General features: G+C 53.4%; 1 protein-coding gene across 1 annotated transcript; it reads left to right on the forward strand.

Annotated features, from left to right (window-relative positions):
* The first annotated feature begins 7 nt into the window (after positions 1 to 7).
* Positions 8 to 25,429, forward strand: SETD1A (SET domain containing 1A, histone lysine methyltransferase). Its single transcript, XM_043914779.1, is given in 20 exon segments — positions 8 to 1,979; positions 2,736 to 2,900; positions 3,103 to 3,198; positions 4,934 to 5,204; positions 6,695 to 6,816; positions 7,065 to 7,294; positions 7,563 to 8,415; positions 8,571 to 9,353; positions 9,862 to 10,038; positions 10,172 to 10,259; positions 11,044 to 11,201; positions 11,332 to 11,419; positions 12,729 to 13,070; positions 20,437 to 21,308; positions 21,311 to 21,497; positions 21,920 to 22,092; positions 22,185 to 22,295; positions 22,475 to 22,594; positions 24,356 to 24,493; positions 24,594 to 25,429. Coding segments are annotated over 19 exon segments (5,133 nt in total). The 5' UTR covers positions 8 to 1,979; positions 2,736 to 2,750; the 3' UTR covers positions 24,768 to 25,429.
* The last annotated feature ends 470 nt before the right edge of the window (positions 25,430 to 25,899 follow it).

Below are 25,899 nucleotides of genomic sequence, written 5' to 3' on the forward strand. Positions count from 1 at the left end.
GAAGCATGGCATGCTGGAGTCCATGGGGTTGCAAAGAGTCAGACACAACTTAGCAACTGAACAACAACATAAGTTCCTTTAAGTTTCTTTCTTGAGTAACTACTACATACTAGGGGCTTCTCATAGGTCATCTTATTTAGCCTATTTAACTGATTTATTACCTCAAGAGACAAGTCTTTATGGCTGCTATTTCAGAGATAAGGAGGCCTCAACCTAAGAAGGTTGAGGATCTTTCCAAAAGCCACACAGCCAGTCAGGGAAAACTTGGACCACCTTTACTATCACAAGGGGAATCTTTCGCTTGAGAAAAGGAGTATATTTCAACTAGGACCAGAGAAAGAATCTGACTTCATCACCCCTGTTTCCACTGTAAATTTATTTCTTCAGCCTCATTTTCCTTAAATTTGTAAAGGGTCCTAAGCCTCTCCCAGAAGGATTCTTTTGGTGTTGAGATTTTGGACAAATCGCTTTTCCTATTCCTTAAAATGGTGAATTTACATGAACCAGGCCTCAGGGGCCTTTCCTGCACTGTTTTAATGCCTACAATAGTTCTGCATAACAGTAATTAACATCTATTTTCAGAGGAAGAATCTGAAGCTTTATGAAGTTAATGACTTGCGCAAGGTCATACATCAAGAAGTCTGGAACTTAGGGCATCCCCTCAGCTCTGACAGTGCCTGGGAGTGCCATTACCCTGAGACCAAGATACCTGCGTCCCAAGCTTAAGTGGGTGCCCAGCATCAGGGCGACCTCAGCCTACGTCTCAGGTTTAAGCCTGGTCTGGTGCTGCCCTCGAGCGGCGGGACTGCGTAAGCGAGGCGGGGCAGAGGTTTGCACAATTGAAAACGGCGGGCACTGGGACCATGATAACCTGGGAAATCGACCAGCCCACACTAGTTCAAGTACGACCGAATTTACCGTTTTTTACAGGACCGGTTCAAGATCCTTTAGGACCCACCTTTATCACACAACTTTGACACAGACTAAGATTTAATCACTAATGGCGGGCCAGTATAGGCAAAGTGCGGCACCCTCTGCCGGCCTCAGTGTCCCCCATCTGTCAAATGGGCATCTTAATGAGCTGCCCAAAGAGGATAATGGGAGGAAAACGTCCCCTGCAATACGTGCGGCGCCAAACAGCCTGAGTCACCGTTATTGGTGGTATTTTTCCATCTCCTGGGCGCCCCTCCTACCCCGCCCGGGTTTCCGAGGGTCCTACAGGAAGCGCCCCGGCGACGCCGGGCTCCGCACGCTGACCACGCCCTCTGTGCGCGGAGCCTTGGCCCCGCCCACTAAAGAATTCGCAGATTCGCTAGGCTGGCTCCTCCTCCGATTTTCTCCGGCCCCTCCATACTCGGCTGAAAATTCTCATCGGACTCCGTAACCATTTCCCCCAGGTCGGAACTGAGCAGTCCTCTGAATTGTGATAGTAAGAAAGATCCAGGAAAAGTGGCCGACTCTGCCAACAGGGCTTGGCTAACCAGGCATTATTTTCTTGACTCCACCAAGGCTGGTGAAGGGAGGCAACAGCTGAGGCCAGGACTTGTGGCGAATCTGCAGCCTTTCAGACCTTTGGTCGCTTAAGGAAGGGGCAGGAAAGAGGAGCAAAGGAGCGCGCATCCTGTCTACCGATTCGCCCCGCCCGCCTGACGAATCTGCGCCTGTTCAACGCGCCACTCAAATCTCCCCAGCTCTGGCTGGCCTCCTCCCCTTCGCCCCGCCCCCTTTTCCTCTGGGATTAGTCGCTGCTTTCAACGCCGCCGATTCGTCAAGGATCCCAGGCCAGAGCAGCTGGATAGTCGTGGTGAAGTCCACTCTCCGGGGGATGCGGCCAAACTCCAGGCTCACTGGGCCGCAACTCTTGAGCTTCATAGGCCGCCGGCCGAGGCGAAGCCGCTATCCTCGGCCCCGTGGGTCTCCCGGAGTCGCCCGTGGCGAAAGTGCGAATGTAGAAGCTGTGCCCGCTGGGCCTCGCGCAGGTGGCGGTGGTGTTTGGTGCGCGCGCCGGGGAGGTGGTGGTGGGGGGGCGCCGCCGCCGCCACCGCTGCGGGGCCGGGTCTCGCGCTGTCGCCGCCGCCGCCGCCGCCTCGCGCCGCTGAGGTGCCGCGCGGGGTGGGGGGAGGGGGAGCCGCTCGCCGCGAGCGGGTGAGTGGGGCCGCGCCGCGCGTGCGCGGAGATGGGGGGGGGGGGGGCAGAACGCGCCGGGGCGGGAGGAGAGGGCAGCGGCGCGCGTTTCCCCCACCCCCCGCCCGGATTCAGGGCCGAAGCCGGGTCTCGGGCTCGGTCTCGCGGTGTTTCCAACGCCCCGAAGAGGTGCCACTTCTTGACCAGAGGATCGGGGCGCGGGGACGGGAGCGGGTGTGTGGGAGCGGGAGCCGGGCTTGGCCTGGGCCGCTGGCCGGTGAGGAGGCGGGAGGGGGCGGGGCCTGCCAGGGGGCGGGGGAGGGGTCTTGCGCCGAGGCCAAGTGGGGCGCGCGCTAGGGAGAGCGGGAAGGTAAGGGGGCGCGAGATGGGCCTGGGGGCCAGAGGGGAGAGTTGGGAGGTGGAGAGAGGATGGGGTGTTATGGTGAAAGAAGGTACTTGGGAGAAAATCTGGGGGAGCCTCCGGTCATGGTGAGTGAGGTATGGAAGCTGAGGTAATGAGAGTTACCTGGAGTCGGGGCTAGTCAGTGAGGGGCAGCAAGGGAGTTGGGCCTAAGTCGTGAACCCCTTTGCTTATCCCTCTTTCCTCGCAGTGTAAATGAGCAAAGATGGATCAGGAAGGTGGGGGAGATGGGCAGAAGGCCCCGAGCTTCCAGTGGCGGAACTACAAGCTCATCGTGGATCCTGCCTTGGACCCTGCCCTACGCAGGCCTTCTCAAAAGGTGTACAGATACGATGGAATCCACTTTAGTGTCAACGTGAGTGTCTCAGGCCTTCCCCAGATCTAGGGAACTCAAACCCGATCTTCTGTGTTACCTCTGCTCATCACCTAGAACTTGCCTTCTTTAAAGTGGACAACCAGAACCCAGCTCTTTTGCTCGTGGGACTCCAGAGGGGCTGTAGAGATCAACACTGTGGTTTCACCTTGAGCTGTCTCTCTGTTCCTGATTATTTTCCTAGGACTCAAAGTATATACCAGTGGAGGACCTCCAAGACCCCCGTTGCCACGTCAGGTCCAAAAACAGAGACTTTTCCCTCCCAGTCCCTAAGTTTAAGGTACGTTTCTGCTAGTCTCCTGGTGTGGTGGCCCTTGGAGGGTGTGGAGGATCCATCCTGGTAGTCTAGTCTTAATGTAGCATAGGGAAAGGGGGTTTTCCTAGTGAAAGAGTAATAATAGATTTAATAATCTCTGAGGCTGTGAGACTGAGTTGTTGTGGACAGGAGGTGTGTTTATTTTCTAGAAAGGTATAGGTTAGGTGTTTCAAAAAGGGTGTTAACTTTTTGAAGGGTGAAGACAGGTCCAGCTGCTACACCAATCACTGTGTACTTCTAGACTGTCCATAGTAAAATAGTATCCTGTGTGTTACCCTAATTTCTCAGTTAAGGGGAGTGACAGCACCAGGGACTCCATCCCTGGAGTCCTCTGTTCCTCTTGCTTACTCTTTTTTCCTCAGAGGATTCCCATGTCTCTGTCCAGGCAGGGTACTCATCAGTCCTTGGAGGACTGGGTCTAGAAAACTGGTGGTTCTTAATCTCCTTTGTTAGCTCTTTATTCTTCCTTTTTAATAAGTCACTTGTGGGGTTCCCGCATCCCTCTTTTTTCACTTTGTATACTTTTCCTGGACAATGTCTTTCCCATCCACAACTTTGACTATTACTGAAGTGTTGATGACTTCCAGATCTCTTGAAACTCCAGACTTATTTGCCTGGTGGAGGGACAGCTCCATCTGGAGGCCCCACAAAAATTTCAAGCTCAGGAGATGTAAAATAATTATCTTCACCTGCTTCATCCTGCTTTTCTTTCCATTTTCCTTTTGCTGTTGAATGGCAACACCGTGTACTCAGCTGCACAAGCTAGAAACCTGGGTGTCATCCTATGATTCTTCTGTCCTTAATCTGTTACCAAGTCGTGCTGACTCTTTCTAAACACATCTCTTTTTTTTTAACATTAATTTTTCTATTTCTGTTCCCATTCCTTTAATATAGAGTCTTATGTTCATTTCCCCTGATTTCCCTGCCTCTGTTCTCTTCTCCATTTATTGCTGTCATTTGTCTCTTTGGTTTTACTGTCATCTTATTTTTGTTGGTAAGTCCACATTGTTTGTGCATTGACATGTATGATTACTAGTCTGGCCAGCCTCATCTCTTGCCTCGATAGTGCATACCTGTGTTCTCTCATACTGTGTGCTTTGGAGTTTCTAGGCAATGCCAAGTTATTTTATAGTCATGTTCCCTACAGGTCCTGTCATTATGGTGAACTCCTGTTTATCCGAAAAGTCCAGTATGAATGACACCACCTTTATGAATTTTTTCCTGCCTCCTCTCTGAGCAAAGGTTTCGTTCTCTGGGCTCCCAAACACCCTGTCCTACGCCTTTGTTGACACTTGTGTCAGGTTGTGATTGTGCATGTCTGTTTGTCCTGTCTACTTTTCTGCATAAAACTCTCTGTTTTCTCCATCTTTGTATTCCTAGTGCCCCGTCCTTGGGAATCACTTAGTGAAAGCTGAGCTAGTGAATTATTTCCATATAACTGGTTCCTTCTATGAATGTTTAGTTCTCACTTTGTACATTTCTTTTTCTGGTTCTTGCCATCATTCTGTGCAGAGAATTCAGGGAAGAGAGGGGTCAGGACAGATGTATCCTTTGTTGGGACCCCCTTCCCCATCCCCTTGCCTCTTGATTTCCCCATTCTCTCCCTCTTAGCCTCATGGATCTCAATAAAGTTTCCCAATGGGGCAAGGCGTGGTGATCAGTAGTGAGACCCCAGACTTAACTCCTGTCCCCTCCACAGCTGGATGAGTTCTATATCGGACAGATCCCACTGAAAGAAGTAACATTTGCAAGGCTGAATGACAACGTGCGGGAGACCTTCCTGAAGGACATGTGCCGAAAGTATGGTGAGGTGGAAGAGGTGGAGATTCTTCTCCACCCCCGTACTCGCAAGCACCTGGGCCTGGCCCGTGTGCTTTTCACCAGCACTCGGGGAGCCAAGGAAACAGTAAAAAACCTCCACCTTACCTCCGTCATGGGCAACATCATCCATGCCCAGCTCGACATCAAAGGTGAGGGCTCCCTCACCTGCTGCCCAGGGTTGGGTTCTGACGGAGATGGTATGCACAAATGACTCTTGGGGTCCGGCAAGTAGTCAGGTCTGTGATTTCTCCTCTGAAACTCTTGGGCCATGTGTTTCTTTTTTTTTTTTTTTTTTAAATTTTTTTCCCACATGTTTCTTATGTCAGAATTTTATAGAGAGATTATGGTACAGGTACGGGCCTTTGCGTGTTGTCTCTGGCAGGGTTGGGGCAGCTATGGTTTAGTGTATGACTGTATTTTGTGAGAAACAATCTGAAGAGTCACACTGCGTAGGGTGAATAAAAACGATGATAAATAGCCTCAGGTCAGGTTTGGGCACCAAGTTCTAAAAAACACTGGGTTTTGAGTTTTTCTGGTTTTCAAATTTTAGATGGAGAATTAGGGACATATATAGGTGAGTGATGGGCTTCCTTGGTAGCTCAGATGGTAAAGAATCTGCTTGCAATGTGGGAGATCCGGTTTTGATCCCTGGATTGGGAAGATCCCTTGGAGAAGCAAATGGCAACCCACTCCAGCATTCTGCCCCAGGCAGAATGGGCAAAGGAGCCTAGTAGACCACAGTCCATAGGGTCCTAAAGAGTCAGACACGACCGAGGGACTAAGCAGCAGCAGCTTAGGTGAATGAAGCAGCCTGGACTTCTGTGCTAAGTAGCGGTAGGGGGGTGGGGACTGGCAGCTGTGGCATCTGAAGGTGCTAGCTATTAGCTGACACTAGCCAATTTGTACATGGGGCTGAAGACTAGCAGATTTTTTTTTAAGCCCAAAATCTAGTTTTTTGTGTGAAATCTCCTGGATTTTGTTTTTGTTTAAAATATTTATTTATTTGGCTGTACCCGGGTCTTAGTTGCAGCATGCAGGATCTTTAGTTGTGGCATACAAACTCTTAGTTGCAGCACGTGGGATCTAATTCCCTGACCAGGGACCAAACCTGGGCCCCCTGCCTTGGGAGTGCATAGTCTTAGCCACTGGACCACTGGGGAAGTCCCAAACTAGTGGGTTTCTCCCTTACCCTTCCCAATACGTTAAGTGATTGTGTAGGGCAAATAAATCACAACGGTGGGCTGAGTTTAACCTTCAGGCTGCCATCGTACTGCTGTAGTTAATAGGATGAAGAGGATGGTGGGGTCCAGCTTGAGATGACTGGGTTTGAATTCAGGTTTCACCATTCTGTGCAGGTCAGTTTTCTTTAAGCTTGTACAACAGAGTTATGGATGCTTTTCTCTGCTGGTGATTGTCAAACATAGTAACAGACATTAGAAGTATTTTTGTAAACTATTAAGGGTCACTTGATACGTTGTTCGTAGTAGCTACCAAGTAGAGACTAGGTAGCAGAACTTAAAGGCCCTAGACTCCAGGAAATCTTAGCAAATTGAGGCCTGAGAAAAAAGTGGGAATACAAAATCTGAAACGAGTTGTTTCCTCCATCTGACTCCGTCCGTTCCCATTCTCTTCCATCCAGGTCAACAACGAATGAAATACTATGAACTGATAGTCAACGGCTCCTACACCCCTCAGACGGTGCCCACTGGGGGCAAGGCCCTGAGTGAGAAGTTCCAAGGCTCTGGTGCAGCCACGGAGACGGTGAGAGGCTCATAGTTGGTGATGCCCTTGCTCTACGGGCTTGGTACTTAGATGCTGGGGGCAGGCTTTGGGCAGTTCTGTTAAAGTGAACTTTAACAGTTCACTGTTAAAGTATTAGAAGAGCCAAAGAAAGGACGCCTCACTGCTTTCCAAAGCAGGGGGTTGGGGTTCCTGGTTTGGTGAAGGTCATGTTGTCAAATGGTGCTTGATCTCTTCTCGTTTCTCCCTGCCGCACTCTCTCCCCCCAGACCGACTCCCGCCGCCGCTCCTCGTCCGACACAGCTGCCTTCTCGGCGGGCTCGGCTGTGGTGGGCACTCCTGGCAACGGCACCCCCTGCTCCCAGGACACAAGCTTCTCCAGCAGCCGACAGGACACCCCGTCTTCCTTCGGCCAGTTCACCCCTCAGTCCTCCCAAGGAACCCCCTACACGTCTCGGGGCAGCACCCCCTACTCTCAGGACTCTGCCTACTCCAGCAGGTGCAGCGGAAAGCCCCTCTGGGACCCTCAGATGTAGGGAAGAAGGAACCCAAAGTCTCAAAGAGGGAGTTGGGAATAATTGGTCTTGGTTCCTTGTGGATTCAGCCAACACACCCCGTCCTCGGGGAATTTACTCTGTGACTAGGAACCCAACAGCCATTAGATCTCCCTTTGAGGGCAGTGTAGAGGGCTTTGGGTCCTGATGGCCGGGGCGGTGGGGTTTGGTCACACAGAGCTGACTCCACTCACCGCTGCACGTTTCCTCCAGCACCACTTCAACCTCCTTCAAGCCCCGGCGGTCGGAGAACAGCTACCAAGATTCCTTCTCCCGCCGCCATTTCTCCGCCTCTTCGGCCCCCACGACCACCTCTGCCGCCATCTCCGCCACCACTGCAGCCACCGCCGCCGCCGCCTCCTCTTCTTCCTCCTCGTTGTCTTCATCCTCTTCGTCGTCCTCTTCTTCCTCATCCTCTCACTTTCGCAGTTCTGACTCAAACTACCCAGCGTATTACGAAAGCTGGAATCGCTACCAACGCCATGCTTCCTACCCACCCCGCCGGGCAACTCGGGACGAGCCCCCTGGGGCCTCTTTTGCTGAAAATACCGCTGAGCGCTTCACGCCATCCTACACCTCCTACTTGCCCCCTGAGCCCAACCGGCCTGCTGACCAGGACTACCGGCCTCCTGCCTCCGAAGCTCCGCCCCCAGAGCCTCCAGAACCTGGTGGAGGGGGAGGCGGCGGGGGGCCCAGCCCCGAGAGAGAAGAAGCTCGAACCTCCCCGCGCCCAGCCTCACCTGCCCGTTCCGGCTCCCCAGCCCCAGAGACCACCAACGAGAGCGTGCCCTTTGCTCAGCACAGCAGCCTGGACTCCCGCATTGAGATGTTGTTGAAGGAGCAGCGTTCCAAGTTTTCCTTCCTGGCCTCTGACACCGAGGAAGAGGAAGAGAACAGCAGCATGGGCCCAGGGGCTCGGGACACAGGGAGCGAGGCCCCTTCTGGGCCAGGTCACGGGCCCTGCACACCCCCTCCGGCCCCGGCGAGTTTTGAGGATGTGGCACCTACAGGGAGTGGGGAACCAGGAGCTACCCGGGAGTCGCCCAAGGCCAATGGACAGAGCCAGGTGAGTTTGGGGTCTGCCCACCGAAGTGCCTGGGATCTGGGCGAGCAGGCTTGGGCCCAGGGGTGAAGGATGGGAACTGGGCAAGGGAACAGAGATTTGGGGAAAGTCCACGGAACCGGCGGTAGCCTCCTGTGACTGTCCTCTGCGCCCCACAGGCTTCTCCATGCTCTTCTGGAGAGGACATGGAAATCTCCGACGACGACAGGGGCGGCTCACCCCCTCCGGCCCCAACACCGCCCCAGCAACCTCCGCCGCCGCCGCCGCCGCCTCCCCCGCCCCCTCCCTACCTGGCTTCCCTTCCCCTTGGTTATCCTCCCCACCAGCCTGCCTACCTCCTCCCCCCGCGACCTGATGGGCCGCCGCCTCCCGAGTACCCCCCTCCTCCTCCACCACCCCCCCACATCTATGACTTTGTGAACTCTTTAGAGCTCATGGATCGACTCGGGGCTCAGTGGGGAGGAATGCCCATGTCCTTCCAGATGCAGACCCAGATGTTAACTCGGCTCCACCAGCTGCGGCAGGGCAAAGGATTGACCGCAGCTTCAGCGGGTCCCCCCGGTGGGGCCTTTGGGGAGGCCTTCCTCCCATTCCCACCCCACCAAGAGGCAGCCTATGGCCTACCATATGCTCTGTACGCTCAAGGGCAAGAAGGCCGAGGGGCATACTCCCGGGAGGCCTACCACCTGCCTTTGCCCATGGCAGCCGAGCCCCTGCCCTCCTCAGTCTCAGGAGAAGAGGCAAGGCTGCCCCCCCGGGAGGAAGGAGAGCTGGCCGAGGGCAAGGCCCTACCATCGGCAGGCACCGTGGGCCGTGTACTGGCCACCCTGGTCCAGGAGATGAAGAGCATCATGCAGCGAGACCTCAACCGCAAGATGGTGGAGAACGTGGCCTTTGGAGCCTTTGACCAGTGGTGGGAGAGCAAGGAAGAGAAGGCCAAGGTGAGGGCCACTGCCTGGGACTGGAGAGACCAGGGCTCCGTTGGTGGAAATAGACCTCTGGCGGCTTCAGGCTTCACAGCTTAGAAAAGAGAGGTGATCAGGGCGAGTGGAGAGACTAGGCGCTCAGTGGTCCATAGAGCTGAGCACAGGGGAGTTGGAGGGTACACATAACAGTAGAAAAGGCAGGAATCAGAAGAGCTTTGTCCTGGTTCCACCACTGCCTTGTGGTAGACAAAGCCCTTAAATCTCTCTGGGCTTCACTCTGCAGTGTCTCCATTTGTAGAGTGGGAGTAATAGCAGCAGCTTTGTAAGATTGATAGACGGAGTGAGTGGACTTTTGAGAAGGTGCCTGTACAGGGTCTGGTGGAGGGAGGTGTGGCATAGATGTGTGTCAAATGGAGAAATGAATGGACGCCTTTCTGTATTCCTGGGGCCTGGGAGTAGTTCTCAGGCAGGAGGCAGGAGGGAGCGCCTGGGTTCTGGGGCTCAGTCCCCCTTCTGCTTGCAGCCATTCCAGAATGCAGCTAAACAGCAAGCCAAGGAGGAGGATAAAGAGAAGACAAAGCTCAAAGAGCCAGGCCTGCTGTCCCTTGTAGACTGGGCCAAGAGTGGCGGTACCACCGGCATCGAAGCTTTCGCCTTTGGATCAGGACTGCGAGGGGCCCTGCGGCTCCCTTCTTTCAAGGTACCCAGAACTATGATCTTGCCTCGTTGGGTGGGGAGAGAGTTGAAAGCGGAGTTCCCTTCCTTAGAATAAGGGTGGTTGGGAACCATGAGTGTTTGGGCTTTAAACGGCCCCATCTCTTTTCATCTTGTAGGTAAAGCGAAAAGAGCCTTCAGAAATTTCAGAGGCCAGTGAGGAAAAGAGGCCCCGGCCTTCTACTCCAGCTGAGGAAGATGAAGATGGTGAGTAGGTCAGGTAAAGGAAAAAGGGGGAAACAGTCTGCTTAGATTCTGATGGCCTTCCCTGGTGGCTCAGATGATAAAGAATCTGCCTACAATGCAGGAGACCTGGGTCTGATCCCTGGATCAGGAAGATTCCCTGAAGAACGGAATGGCTACCCAGTCCAGCATTCTTGCCTGAAGAATTCCATGGACAGAGGAGCCTGGCAGGCTGTAGATTCTGATAGAAAAGCAAGAGGCAGGGGTGAAGGTGTCTTGAGGGCAAGAAGCCAAGTGAAGATTTGAAACAAAGTTATAATAAAGTAGCTGTTTGAGATGTGAATTTAGATAGGCTGTCCATCCAAAGTTACCATCTAATGCTTAAGCATGCTTGCACCCTTCTTACCCATCTGTCTAAGTCTGAGATATATAGCTTGACAGCTTCAGTGGCTGGGAAACTTCCTTACTAAATCTGATCTGCTTCCCTGGAGACCTGTTGACTTTAGTAGGGGGTGCTGCCCCGAGACTTTATTGGGCCAGATATTGAAAGAAATCACCTCCCTCTTTCACCCAGCCCAGAAAAGGATGAAAGATAAATGGGTCTGGTATGTCTAAAACTGTGTGAAGTGTGAAGGAACTCTGCAGTTTGCGTGTTTCTCTGCTGAGCCTCAGCTTCTTGTCTATAAACAAGGTCTGTGTGGTGGGACTGTAAGAAAGGCCAGTGGAGGTTTGTGCAGAGTTCCTTTCACCAGATGGGGCTGTTACTGCTGGTGGTAAATTGCACTGCCTACCCCTCTTCTGGGCCTAGATGCTGAGCGAGAGAAGGAGGTTGGAGAGCCAGGCCGTCCGGGGACCAAGCCCCCAAAACGAGATGAAGAGCGAAGCAAGAGCCAGGGCAAGCACCGCAAGTCCTTTGCTCTGGACAGCGAGGGGGAGGAGGCATCCCAGGAGTCCTCCTCAGAGAAGGTGAGGAGCCGGCATTCTGAGTTCCTGCCGCCATAGCCAGCTTCTCTCTGCACTGGAGCCCCGGTGGCCACGCTTCCTAGAGGACCAGTTGTCCTTCTCCTATTAATTCCCAATTATCCCTTTCCCTAAGGATGAGGAGGATGAAGAGGAAGATGAAGAAGATGAAGAGCGTGAGGAAGCCATGGATGCTGCAAAGAAGGAGACAGAAGCATCAGACGGTAAGCATCCAGGGTGTGCAGGTGAATTCTGGGAAAGGAGAGATTCATCCACCCTTCCAGCCCTTCCCATGCCGTGTGACCCACCCACTGATGGACTGGCCGTCATTGCCTTCCCCACAACAACTGCCTTTTGGCCTCATTCTTTGGAACCCTTGGGCCACTGCAAACAACACCCAGAATACTCCCTCCTGCTTTCCTCTGAAACAGGCCCTCTCATGAAGACAACCTAGCACAGCCTATTTCTCTTCCCAAGATAAAGGGGCTGCCTTCTCCTGCTGCCCCTGCTGCTGCCACACCATGCCTTTCCCTCTTTGAGCACTGCTCTTCCCTTAAGGCCGGGCCACCGAGCTCTGTCAGCTTCTTCCCCTGCCTGCAGCTGCTGTCATTGAACCCAACTCTGTCCCTCAGTTGAACACGTGTCTGTTCTTCCGCATTTACTGAGACCTGGGTACATGGTTCAGTCTTTCTCTTCATTCCTTTCTTCAGAAATAGATGCTGAGCCCCTGTTCTGAGCCAGGCACCGTTCTAGGTATTAGGGACATAGCAATGACCAAGGCAGAGGTGCTTCCTACTTTCCTGAAGCTGGCGATTAGCCTGAGGGGAGGCGGGCACTTGACAAACAAGTGGACAAATAGCAGCAGTTGCAGTGGAGAGACTTGCTTTGAAGAAAATGAACTAGATTAGTGGGGTCAGGAGGAACAGGCTCAGGGAACGGGGGAAAGATGGGCTCTGTTATAGCTGATGGTGAAGAGATGCCTCCGAGTGGTGCCATTTCAGAGGCCAGAATTGTAAGAACGATGGTCTGAGAGCCTCCCTCTGAGGAGAGTAGAGGGCAGAGTCGTCTGCTAAGAGTGAGGGGTGCAGACCCGTTCACATCCACGTGGTCACCAGTTCCTGTCAGTCTTACTGCCTCAGTATCTCTTCCAAGGGCACCATCGTCTCTTACTTATGACACCCCACTCAGCCCCCGGGTCTGCTGGGCGAACTCCTCCTTGTCCTTCTTGATGTCAGCATTTCCTTCGCAAAGATGCCTTCCCTGATTTGATCCACCAGGCAGAATCCAGGCCTTCCCATTGCACCTTCCCACGGTGCAGCCGTGACCCCCCCCCCCCCCGCAACCAACCCTTCATACTGGAATTTATCACACTGTAGGCAAATTGTGTGCCTCTCCAACTCCTTGTGGCTAGGAGTCCCCAGCACCTAGCACAGAGCCTCACATAGTCCTAGTAGTGACTCAGTGAATGAACCCACAGCTTGACTAAGTGAGGGGTCTTCTCACCTCGCCTGACTCCCCCTTCTGGATTTCCAGGCGAGGACGAGGAAAGCGATTCGTCCTCCAAATGTTCTCTGTATGCTGACTCAGATGGTGAGAATGATAGCACGTCGGACTCTGAGAGCAGCAGTTCCTCCAGCTCCTCGTCGTCTTCATCCTCTTCGTCTTCATCCTCGTCCTCCTCCTCCTCATCTGAGTCCTCCTCGGAAGAAGAAGAGGAAGAGGAGCAGCCAGCAACCATACCCGCAGCATCGTCGCCCCCCAGAGATGTCCCCACGCCCCTGTCAGCACCTGCAGAGGAGCCCGAGCCAGAGAGGGTTGAAGACTCCCCAGTCACACCTCTCCCCGAACAGGAGAAATCTCCTGCGAGACCTGCAGGTAGGTGGTGGGGAGCTGCTGTCAGAGTCTTTGTGTATGTGTGTGTCTGTCTTCATGGGAACGGTGGGGTTGACATTTATTAATTGTATGCATACGTGTGACTTCATTGGAAAACATGCAAAGTTGGCCAGGAGTCACCTTCTCCTGTCACTCCTCCCTTGGAGACATTTATGGCCTGACACGCTCAGATCACACTGCCAGAAACCGTTTTCTTAGCTGGACCAGGTGTTTGGCTACTAAAAACAGAACGGTCTCTTCTCAAATAAGTTAAGGAGAGAATTCCTAATTTAGCCAATTTCTCCTTCTCATTTTTTCTTAAGCCTCTTCCTTACTGTGCAGTATATACCTGGGTTTAAATGGACAGATTGGATAGGTGATAACTATTAACAAGTGAACTCAGAATTTAATTCTATCTTTGCTTTTCTTTGTGGATTTGTACGTTCAGTTGTCATATACGTTCAGTTGTAATATATCTTGCTGAGTGAACTGTTGCTTTAGGTAGTAGATACTTATTTATTGAATGGGGGTGAGGGATGGGATAGTGTGCACAACAGGCCCTGTTTTCACCCTCGTGAAACTTACCATCTGTAGGAAGAGACATTTAGTCTCTCCTTAAAAAAATAATTAAGAAACTCTGTGACTACAAACTGTAAGAGCAATGAAAGAAAGTCTGGGTACTTAGAGAACCTGAGCACATCTGTGAGGAAGTCTTCCCTGCTGAAGCACCACTGGGCTAGAATCAAGCCAAGGCAGGCAGGAGAGCGTGTGCAAAGGCCCTGAAGCAGAGGAAATGGTGTGCTTGAAGATAAAAAGGAAAGCTAACCTGGAGAGTGAGAGTAAGGGGGAGCTAGGGTAGTCTAAACTGAAGAGATGAGCAAGGGCTGAGTCATGGGAAATAAATAAGCCTCTCTAGGAATTTGGGCTTGATGTTGAGGGCAGTGGAATGCCATCAGAAGACTTACGTGATTATATCCATGTTTTGAAAAGATGCAGGGCAGGGAAAACTTGGAGAGGGGCCAGAGTGTATGCAGGGAGATTAAGAGGCTATTGCAGTAAGTAAGGTAAGCAGTGGTGGTAATTTGGGTTGCTCTCATGACGGAATTAACTCAGTTTTCAAGTTCCGCTTTAGAGATGTGTGTGGCCTTCCAGAGATCTCGTTCGAACCTTGTTGGGAATTTGTGGTCTGAGACAGGCAGTGAGCACAGGAAGACCTTTCAGCATTGGTGCACTCTGTTCTTGTCCAGATCCCGTGAGAGGAGGAATCGAGGCACTGACTAACCCTAAGACACCTTTCAGCCTCTTGAAGTCCTTGGGTGGCAGAAGAGCTGATGGGGTCGCAGGTCAGGGGGTATTAATCGTAGTACTCTTTGGGAGGGTAGGAAGAAAAAGTGGATGTGATCAGATCTGCATGTCAGGAGGATCATTTTGGCAGAAGTGGGAGGATTTCTAAGAGGTGAAGAAGGAAGTGGGACAGCTCCTGAGAAGGTTTGAAGGGATGCGGGTAAGTGAAGGGCCTGAACCAGAGCAGGGTGGTTACAGTGAGGATGGGGTGCAGGGGGCGGAAGTGGGGACGAGGGTTTGAGAGAAATTTAGGAGCTAGAACCTCTCTGTTAAACTCCTTACCAGGAAAGGAAACTCAAGGAAAACCAGAACTAGGGAGAAGTGTGATGCATTTAATTGGGGTCAAGTTTCATGTGCCTCTGGGACCTCCAGGTAGGAACATTCAATGGGCAGTTGGATCAATAGATCTGAAGCTCTACACCTGAAACTGTCACAACCTTGTTAATCAACTATACTCCAGTATAAAATAAAACGTTAAAAAAGAATAGATCTGAGGCTCTAGAAAACAGTAGGTGGGAAGTGCAATAGGTATGTGTAAGTATGGGTGTGAGTACATGTGTATACCTTGGAAGGATGTATGGAATGAGAGAAAGGGGCCAGAGCCTAACTGTTTTATAAGAGATAGTGGGCAGAGTGGAGCCAGAGGATACTGAAAAGGAATGACCAGAGAGGTGGGAAGGAAACCAGAAAGCTCAGGGTATCAAAAGGAGAGTGTGGCCTGTATTTTTGGAAGGCCTCGAAAGGAAAAGCGAGTGTTGGATTTGTCAGTTAGGAGGTCACCAACTTATGAAATTGATAAGGTTACCTTATCAATTTCAGTAGTGTGGCTCAAGTTAGAGGGTATTAAGGAGTGAGGGCAAGTGACAGATAACCATTCTTTTGGTAAGGGTAAGCTATGCTTGTGGAAGAAGAGAGTTGGGGGGGGGGTGGTACCTAACGTTAGTGAACATTTCTCGAGTAGGTCCCGTGTGCCAGGCTCTAGGCCTAGTGCACTGCAAATATCACCTTCTCATTTACTCCTCACAGCATCCCTGCTCCTCCCATTTTACAGATGAGGAATGTGAGGCTTCGTGAGATGGTCAAGGCTTCCCAGCTGGTATTGAAGAGATGACAAGAAAGTGCAGGGTTGATGGAGGGTTAGTTTTTCAAAGTAGGTGAGACTTGAGTGTGTTCATACATTGAAGGGAAGAGAGAGCAAGTGGAGGGACCAAGAGAGAGAGGAATACTTGCTGGAGCGGCCCACCTGGGGAGGCGGAGGATGGACTCTGTAGGTCAGATGCAGATCTCTCTGTAAATAGGGAGACGGGAAGTTGTGGGGTCTTAGCCTGAAGGCCACCTTTTCCTCTCTTTAGTAGGAAGGCAGGACATTTCTTTTTACTTTATGTGTGTGTGTGTAATTTATTTATTTGGCTCTGCTGGGTCTTAGTTGCAGCACTGGGGATCTTTAGCTGTGGCATGTGAACTCAGTTGCGGCATGTGGGATCTAGTTCCCTGGCCAGGGATCGAATCTGGCCCCTTGCCTAGGCAGCACAGAGTCTTAGCCACTGGACCACCAGGGAAGTCCCAGGCAGGACATTTCTGAGCGTGAGGGGGCACGGGTGGAGCCTGGAATGTTGAGGTGAAGGAGGAGAGATGGTTGGGTGGATTCCAGGTTAGGTAGAGGTAGTGGAAGGCTTCAGAAAGGAGCGTGATAGGAGAGGACAAAGCGAGGGCCCCTATGATCTGAAACGACCAAGAGTGAAGTTAATTTAGGGGGAAAGTGATGGGCTGGAGGATGATAGAACAGGTATGATGGGGTGAACTGAAAGGACCTGGAGAACTGTGGCCAGAGGGTAGGGGTCAGAGTCACAGTCTGAGGTGGAGGGGGGTGATGAGGTCAGGTGTGGGACTGGTGGAGGGTAACTGAGGATGAGTGACTGAGAATCTGGTGAATAGGTGGGCTGTCAGAGCCCTCTAGGTAGATAGATGGCAGAGGAGAGAGAGGAGAGGAAGATGAAGGCCTTTAGAGAATGGTAGGAGAATCTGAGCTACCAGGGACACGACTGGATAGAGTCCTGTGTGGTCTGATGGCCGGAGCCTGGAGAGGACTGGTCTGGTGGATCCCAAGGACAGGGGCCTTGACACCTTTAGATCTTGACTTTCTTGTCTTCCCATCTGGTTCATTCTCTGCTGCACATGGTTGTTCTCTCCTATCCATTCCAGCAGAATATGTCTGCCCCACAGACAGACCCCCTCCTATCTTGAATCCTTATCCCCCGGGAAGTTTCTCGTTGGGTTGGCTTGGGTCACACAGCCATCAGTTAATGATGGCCTGGGGGCAGGAAATGGGGTAGGTCATACAGTGGAAACAGTGGCTTCTGGGAGTTGTATCGAGTGGGCAGGTACCCCGAAAGTTGTCTCCCAGAATTCTGAAAGGCATGGCCAGCTTTCCTTCAGGATGGGGAGCAGAAGGGAAGTCTCTGGAAGAAGCTGCATTGGGGGAGGGATTGGGTTTTCTCTAGAACCAGGCTGCCAGGGGCACAGTAGGCTAGGGTGGGAGGTTGGGGCAGAGGAGAGGGCTGCCCTGGAGCATGGGAAAGGATTAGACGGAGAGGACTTGTAGGAACTAGGGGACTAGAGACCAGCACCCAGGGCCTCGCTAGCTTCAGAGTGTGGGTTGCTCCTGGCTGACAGCCCGGGGGTGTCTGGAGCCTCGACAGACAGGAGGCTGGGGGCATGTTGGTTGAGGCAGTGGAGACATGTTGATCACTGCCTGCTCAGGCCAGACCTGGTGTCGGCTGCCCTTGAGCTCTGTGGATGGTAGAGCCAGATGTGCAGCCACGGAGTTGCAGGCCAGGAGGTGCAGAGCGGCATGGGGCAGGAGATAAGATCCCAAACTCAGATCCCAGGCTGCCCTGGGGCATAGGCCTTGTGCTGCCACTTGCTAGCTGTGTGATTGGGCAGATTATCAACCTCTCTCTGCCTTGACTTTGTATCTGTAAGATGGTTTTAATAATAGTACTCACATCATTGGGTTGTTGGGAAAATGAAGTGAGTATTTAGTATAGTGAAAGGCTTGAATTACTGCTTGACACAAAATTCCAGCTATTAATCTAGTGCAGCAAATTTGAAGCTGACAATTGAGAGCCACCAGCCTTCTGGTTCTGAGAGGAAGACACTAGCACTACCTGAGGAAACTGGGTAAGTCTTCACAACGGTAGTGGCCTTGAGCTGGATTCAAAAGCTGTGTGCAGGCTTTCTGGATGGGCGAAAGGAGTGAGGTATTCTGAACAAAGGGAGCCATGTGAGCAAAGGGCCAGGGGCCTGAAAGTCCGTGCCTCTTTGAGTGGCTTCAGCCTAGGTTCAAAGGGCAAGGCCATGGATTGGCCTCACAGGGATGGATCAGGTCTGCAGGACAGCCCCCAGGAGAGGGCTGTGCCTGAACACACAGTGGGGGGGTCCCCACCGAGGGAGGATGTGCTTCCTGTCCTGTTAGCCAGGAGAGACGGCACCACCTGCTCGTTCACTCACCCCCTCATCCTGAGGACCTTAGTCCACTCTCAGCCTCTTTTTTTTTTAATGTATTTATTTTTTAATTGAAGTATACTTCACTTAGAGTATTATATTAGTTTCAGGTGTACAGCATAGTGATTTAGCATTTTCACAGATTATTAAAAGTTATTATAAGAGAATGGCTGTAATTCCCTGTTAATATAACTTTGTTTTTCTATTTTATATTTATGTAATTGACACGTAACATTGTATTACTATTTTATTTTAGACAAAGAAGTTGCAGGTTGGAGGAGGTTAATACCTGTTTATTTTAAAAACCTGCACAAGTAATACATGAGCTCTCTCATGTTAAAAAAAAAAATCAGAGAATACAGAAAAAACAAAAGCCCCACCCCATTTGGCACAACCCTACCACCCCTGCCTGCCCCAGTCTCTGTCCCAGTGTCCTCTAGTGGTAACTTCCGCCAGTGCTGAAGGTGCCCTTCTTGACTTTTGCAACGGCATACACATTTGTATATGTACATTTAGAAAAGGTTCCCAAAGCCAAAAAAGTGTAATTTCATTGACATGAAGGAAAAGCCCAAATAAAGTACCACCTTAGCTTCTTGAGGGGGACTTCCTGACCCTTTCTCATTGGGGTGAGACTCCAGTGCAATTTTATAAAGCCTTTTAATACAAGATTCAATTTCTTACATTGTATATATTTTAACCTCACAGAACAAAGAATATTGTTTGTAGTCAAAATCATGGATACTTTAATTCTGGGCAGATCTGGGCAGTTGCATCCTGATTACAAAATGCAGTTGGCAAAAAAAGTTGTCTGATGTCTGTCTGATTGTTGGATGAGGTTCTGTCACCACCAGTCTTGGTTGAAAAAAAAAAAAGACTAGAGTCCAAGAGTTAAGTTTCCTCAGAGCGCCACCCCTGCCCTTCAGAGTTTGGGCTGCCCTGTGTTTCATGTGATTGTCTCCTTGGACTAGAAGTTCTAGAAGGGCTTCAAAAGGTGTTTTCCTCATACCTGACATAGTTAAAAGTAAAGTCACTCAGTCACGTCTTACCAGGCTCCTCCGTCCATGGGATTTTCCAGACAAGAATACTGGAGTGGGTTGTCATTTCCTTCTCCAGGGGATTCTCCTGACCTAGGGATCGAACCCAGGTCTCCCACATTGCAGGCAGATACTTTACCATCTGAGCCACCAGGGAAGCCTTCCCATAGTTCAGTTCAGTTCAGTAGCTCAGTCGTGTCTGACTCTTTGTGACCCCATGGACTGCAGCATGCCAGGCCTCCCTGTCCGTCACCAACTCCTGGAGTTTACTCAAACTCATGTCCATTGAGTTGATAATGCCATCCAACCATCTCATTCTCTTTCGTCCCCTTCTCCTCCCGCCTTCAATCTTTCCCAGCATCAGGGTCTTTTCCAGTGAGTCGGTTCTTCATATCAGGTGGCCAGAGTATTGGAGCTTCAGCATCAGTCCTTCCAATGAATATTCAGGACTGATTTTCTTTAGGATGGACTGGTTGGATCTCCTTGCAGTCCAAGGGACTCTCAAGAGTCTTCTCCAACATCACAGTTCAAAAGCATCAGTTCTTCAGCGCTCAGCTTTCTTAATAGCCCAACTCTCACATCCCTACAGGACCACTGAAAAAACCATACATAGCTGACCTTTGTTGGCAAAGTAATGTCTCTGCTTTTCAATATGCTATCTAGGTTGGTCATAACTTTTCTTTCAAGGAGCAAGCGTCTTTTAACTTCATGGCTGCAGTCACCATCTGCAGTGATTTTGGAGCCCCCAAAAATGAAGTCTGTAACTGTTTCCATTGCTTTCCCACCTATTTGCCATGAAGTGATGGGACCAGATGCTATGACCTTAGTGTTCTGAATGTTGAGTTTTAAGCCAACTTTTCCACTCTCCTCTTTCACTTACATCAAGAGGCTCTTTAGTTCTTCGCTTTCTGCTATGAAGGTGGTGTCATCTGCATATGTGAAGTTACTGATATTTCTCCCAGCTGTTTTGATTCCAGCTTGTGCTTCATCCAGCCCGCCATTTCTCATGATGTACTCTGCATATAAGATAAATAAGCAGGGTGACAATATACAGCCTTGACATACTCCTTTCCCGATTTGGAACCAGTCTGTTCCATGTTCAGTTCTAACTGTTGTTTCCTGACTTGCATACAGATTTCTCAGGAGGCAAGTCAGGTGGTCTGGTATTCCCATCTCTTTAAGAATTTTCCACAGTTTGTTGTGATCCACACAAAGACTTTCCCATAGTGCTCAGGAAGTGTCTGCAGAAGGTATGAATGAGCAGATGCAAAATCCCATCCCATCAGGGGAACCCCTCGTAATGAGGACACGGCAGGTGGGAGAGGCTGGAGTGTCTGGTGGAAGGTGAGGAGCGAGGGCGGCTGGGGTGTGAGCTCCCAGGGGAGGCTGGCGGGTTGCCTGCCCCCAGCGAATTTCCATCATCAAATCCATCTGATCACTTTGGCCGAGAAGCTGACACTTGCCCTTCCTTGTGCTTTCCTCGCCAGGTTCCACCGAGGAGCCGCCTCCCAGTGTGCCCCAGCCTCCACTAGAGCCACCACCTGGACCCCCGGCCCCCACCCCCCGCCCCGACGAGCGCCCCTCCTCTCCCATCCCTCTCCTGCCCCCACCCAAGAAACGGCGGAAAACTGTCTCCTTCTCTGCGGTGGAGGAGGCACCGGCCCCAGAGCCTCCCCCTGCCGCCCCACTACAGGTCAAGTCTCCCGGCCCTGCCTCCCGCAAAGCCCCCCGGGCTGTGGAGCGGACCATTCGCAACCTGCCGCTCGACCACGCCTCTCTGGTCAAGAGTTGGCCAGAGGAGGTGTCCCGAGGAGGCCGGAACCGGGCCGGAGGCCGAGGCCGCCCCGCCGAGGAAGAGGAGGCTGAACCGGCCACAGAAGTGGACCTGGCCGTGCTGGCTGACCTGGCCCTGACCCCAGCACGGCGCAGCCTGCCCGCTCTGCCCACCGCCGACGACTCGGAGGCCACGGAGACACTGGACGAGGCAGAGCGCCCAGGCCCCCTGCTCAGCCACATCCTCCTGGAGCACAACTACGCCCTGGCCGTCAGGCCGCCGCCGCCGCCCCCGCCGCCACCCTCCACGCCTGCCCCTCGGCCCCTGGAACCTGTTCCGGCCCCTGCGGCCCTCTTCAGCTCCCCGGCAGACGAGGTCCTCGAGGCCCCGGAGGTGGTGGTGGCCGAGGTGGAGGAGCCAAAGCAGCCGCCACAGCAGCAGGAGGACGGGGAGGAGGAGGAGGAAGAGGAAGAGGAGTCGGAGTCGTCCGAGAGCAGCAGCAGCAGCAGCAGCGACGGCGAGGGCGCCACCCGGCGGCGCAGCCTCCGCTCGCACACCCGGCGCCGGCGGCCGCCCCCCCCCGCCGCCCCCCGCCGCCGCCCCCCACCTTCGATCCCCGCAGCGAGTTTGAGCAGATGACCATCCTCTATGACATTTGGAACTCGGGCCTGGACTTGGAGGACATGAGCTACCTGCGGCTGACGTACGAACGGCTTCTGCAGCAGACTAGCGGGGCCGACTGGCTGAACGACACCCACTGGGTCCAACACACCAATATCCTGAGCCCCAGAGGCTGGTCTCCTCGGGACAGGGAGACGGGCCTGGGGGTGGAGGTGGGGGTCCTCCCTGGGGTCGCTGGCCAGGCACTGTCCTGCGATCATTCCTGGGCCTGTGTTTACCTCCTTCCCTGTCCCATTCTCTGCCATGTTCAGCTTGGGTATTTCTCCTCTGGCTACCAAGTAACCATTTCTCTCTGCTTCATGCCTGTTTTCTGCCTTCTGAAGTTTTGGTGGCAGAAAAGGTGGAGTCTGAGACATTTCTGTCTGTTTTTCTGTCTTAACAGTGAGTAAGCTCAGGACTTCCAGCTAAGGCCAGTCATCCTTTCCATGGGCTGGGACTGGGAGGGGGACAGAGGGGAGCAGAGCCCCAGGGATCTGACTGGGGAGCACCCCGTTCTCTTCCTTGACACCCTGCACTCACCAACCTGAGCACTCCAAAACGCAAGCGGCGGCCCCAAGATGGGCCCCGGGAGCACCAGACAGGCTCAGCCCGCAGCGAAGGCTACTACCCCATCAGCAAGAAGGAGAAGGACCGGTATCTGGACGTGTGCCCCGTCTCGGCCCGGCAGCTAGAAGGAGCGGATACTCAGGTGAGGCTCTGCCTGGGCACCTGCCCAGTGGCAGCATCTTCTTTCCATGAGTTCTCATGTCACTTACCTCCTCCCTGGCCTGCTCCTCGTAGGGGACTAACCGTGTGCTTTCGGAGCGCCGGTCAGAGCAGCGGCGGCTGCTGAGTGCCATCGGCACCTCTGCCATCATGGACAGCGATCTGCTGAAGTTAAACCAGCTCAAGGTGAGGGAGGAGTGGGAGCTGAGGAGGGCAGGGGCACTGTGGGAAGGTGTCATCACGGAGACCCCTGGGGTGGTCCGGGCACGAGTGGCCAGAGCACTTCTGGCCCGGAGGTCTGAGGAGTGGCCAGTGGCTGGGTTGAAGGGGATGCCCAGTGGCACAGTCTGCCTTCTGCCCTCTAGTTCCGGAAGAAGAAGCTTCGATTCGGCCGGAGCCGGATCCATGAGTGGGGACTGTTTGCCATGGAACCCATCGCCGCTGATGAGATGGTCATCGAATACGTGGGTCAGAACATTCGCCAGGTGAGGCTCCACCCCTCGCCCCTGACCTGACGCGAGAACCACCCAGCCTTTGGGTGAAAGCCCATGCTCTCACCTGGCTCCCAGACTTAGCCAGTGACAGCTGCCTGTCTTGTTCCCCTTCCTTCCTTCAACAACTGGTCATGGATCCTAGTAAACTAGCTTCCCTGGTGGCTCAGCAGTAAAGAGTCTGCCTGCAGTGCAGGAGACGTAGGTTCCATTCCTGAGTTGGGAAGATCACCTGGAGAAGGAAATGGCAACCCACTCCAGTGTTCTTGCCTGGGAAATCTCATGGACAGATGAGCCTGGCAGGCTGGGGTCACAAAGAGACACGACTGAGCAATTAAACAACGCTAGTAAACTAGATGTTAGTGATCCAGCACGAAATAAGACGAATATTATGTCTCTCTTAAAGAACGTCACAGTTTAGTGGGCAAGACAGGTACTGAACAAGTAACTCCAATAAAGACTGGTGCTCGGTTGATATGAAAGGAGATGTTCAGGGAGGCAAGAGCAGTAGAGTGACGTTTAAAGCAGAAGCTGAAGGATGCTGAGGCATTCCCAGGCCTGAGTAAGAGGAAAGGATGCTCCCTGATGTAGGAGGCATATGCAAAGGCCTGGAGGCAGGATGGTCTTAGGAGCGCAAGGAGGTCAGTATGGTCACTTGGAAAACTCGGGCCAGTGGCAGCAAAGTGAGGCCAAGGGGCCAGTGGAGGCCAGACGCCACAGAGCTTGGGAGCCATGTTAATGAGATTGGGCCGATGGTGAGAAAAGTTGCCGTGAAGCAGTAAGCAGGAGAGGATTTGGAGGTTAGTAAGCTCCATCTGACTGCTGTGTGAAGAGAAAACTAGGTGGGGCTATTGCAGAGATCCAGGCCGAAGGTGGGGGTGGCCTGGACAGGCAGTGGGTTTCAGGTAGCTGGCAGAACCAGGCAACCAGTTGGTTCTGAAGATGGAGGGCAAGGGCTGAGGCAAGACAGTTTCTCCAGGCACTGCCTTTAGCAGCTGGGAGTAGGAAAGGCTGCCAGCGAGGAGGAGGAGCGGGTGTGTGGTCAGAGGCCTCTGGTCAGGACAGTGCCCAGGGGATGTCTCATGGGTGACGCCCAGCAGTTCCACTGAGGTGGATTTTGGCTGGAGATAGGAGTTTGGGAGGAGTCCCCCCACTTAACTGGCTGTCGAAGGTCTGGAAGAGAGTGAGTTTGCCCAGAGGGAGAGTGCAGAGGGTGAGGGTTTGTCGGGCTGTTCACTGGGAAAGGAGTTACTCCTCACATGAGAATGTGGGCCCTGATGCGGACAGCAGCAGCCGTAGGTCCCGATGTGAAAAGAGGGTCCTGGGAGAAGAGATGAGTAGGGTTCAGTCCGTGAAATAGGCACTGTCATTTCAGGAACCATCCCAGCCCCTGAGAGTCTGGGGGCTCCCCCATGGATCAGGCAGACCCCCCCTGGGAGGAGCCAGTGGCTGCTTCTGCCCCGTGGCCAGTTCATACTTCCCTGGGTCCTTCCTCTGGGTGCCTCTGTCATGACAGCAGCCAAAGGTATTGGGAGGTGTTCATCAGAGGAAGTCCTGGAAGCAAAGTCAGAAGTCAGCGCCTTGGGGTAGCGGGTGCTGGAGGGAGATTTGTGGATTCAGGACAGGCCGGCGTGGCTCCCGGGCTGGCAGCTGGGGGACCGTCCAGACCCCTGATCGCAGGGGCCAGTGGAGTCCAGCCTGGCCTGGCAGGAAGCTGAGGGGCAGCCCCCTGACCATCACCCCCTGTCCCATTAGATGGTGGCCGACATGCGGGAGAAGCGCTATGTGCAGGAGGGCATTGGCAGCAGCTACCTGTTCCGGGTAGATCACGACACCATCATCGATGCCACCAAGTGCGGCAACCTGGCGAGGTTCATCAACCACTGCTGCACGGTGCGCGGACGGGGGCCGGGCAGGGCGCGGGGGGAGGGGACAGGGCAGGAGCTGGGGGGGGTGGGGGGCAGCCGCCACTGACGCTGCCCTCGGCCTGCAGCCCAACTGCTATGCCAAGGTGATCACCATCGAGTCCCAGAAGAAGATCGTGATCTACTCAAAGCAGCCGATCGGCGTGGATGAGGAGATCACCTACGACTACAAGTTCCCGCTGGAAGACAACAAGATCCCGTGTCTGTGCGGCACGGAGAGCTGCCGCGGCTCCCTCAACTGAGGTGGGGCAGGACTGGTGCCCTCACCCCTATTTATTCCCCCTCGCCACCCTGAGCTCGCAGCGCTCCCAGCCTTAGTGGGCTCAGGGGGGCCCACCTGCCCCCTCTTGGAATGCGGGCTTGGGGGCTCTGAGCCCAGCGAGGGGGCCTGAGTCCCTTGAGGCACCTTCTGCGGGACCCCTCTTGCCCCTGCCCTCCCTCCCATACCCCCCAATTTTTTTTTTCTTTGCGGAGAAGAAGCTGTAAATGTTTTGTAGCTGCCAGCAGCTGTTTCCTGTGGAAACCTGGGGTGCCGGCCTGTACAGATCCTGTTCTTGGGGGGCCGCCCAGCCCCCATGCTTTGTGTTAATGGGGACTCCCCCTCTGTGCCCTGCGTGCACCCCTCCCCAGTTTAGGGGTCTCTAGGGGGCAGTGGCCATGTTCTCCCCCTGGAGGGGGGCCCTGCGCCCCCAGTCCTGGGGACTCCGTGCCTGGAACCCTGCCTCATCTTCTGTTCCTGCCAGACCCGTGGGTCACCCTCCCACCTGGTGTCTGGAAGCTCTGGCTTTGCCAGGCCGGGATGGTGGGGGGCAGGCCCTTCCTGTTGGGCTGGACTGTACATATGTTAATAGCGCAAACCCGACGCCACATTTTTATAATTGTGATTAAACTTTATTGTACAAAAGTGCTTGGTCAGTATCTTTGGGAAAAGGGTGGGATGGGGATTGAGGACAGAGGGCGGGACAAGCAAAGATCGTGGGGGAACAGGTGGCCTGCAGTTTGGGGTGGGTAGAGGGGCTTTGGGGCCAGAGCCCAGACCTGCAGACTCAGCCCTCATCACTTTGGGCCATCTGATAGGCTGGACCAACCATCCAGAAATCCCCGCCAAGGCCAGCCAGAGCCGGGCCAAGGTCAGGCCTCCCTTCCCTTCCCAGAGCCACAGCTGCTGGTTCTCCTGGGAGGTCCACCAAGAGGGAAACACTGATGTCATGCGCCGGGAGTGAGGTCACCCTGCCTGCCCAGTTCTGCAGCTGCCAAAAAACCCCTACTCAGCACCCACCCAGCAGGTTCTGCTCCCCCATCCCCATTCCACAAGCTCTGCTGGAACCAGAAGCCCGTGCAGCACAGAGTGGCCACCAGAGGGTGCCCTGTGGC

This window comes from Cervus elaphus, chromosome 10 (genome assembly GCF_910594005.1).
Source record: "Cervus elaphus chromosome 10, mCerEla1.1, whole genome shotgun sequence".
Taxonomy (NCBI): domain Eukaryota; kingdom Metazoa; phylum Chordata; class Mammalia; order Artiodactyla; family Cervidae; genus Cervus; species Cervus elaphus.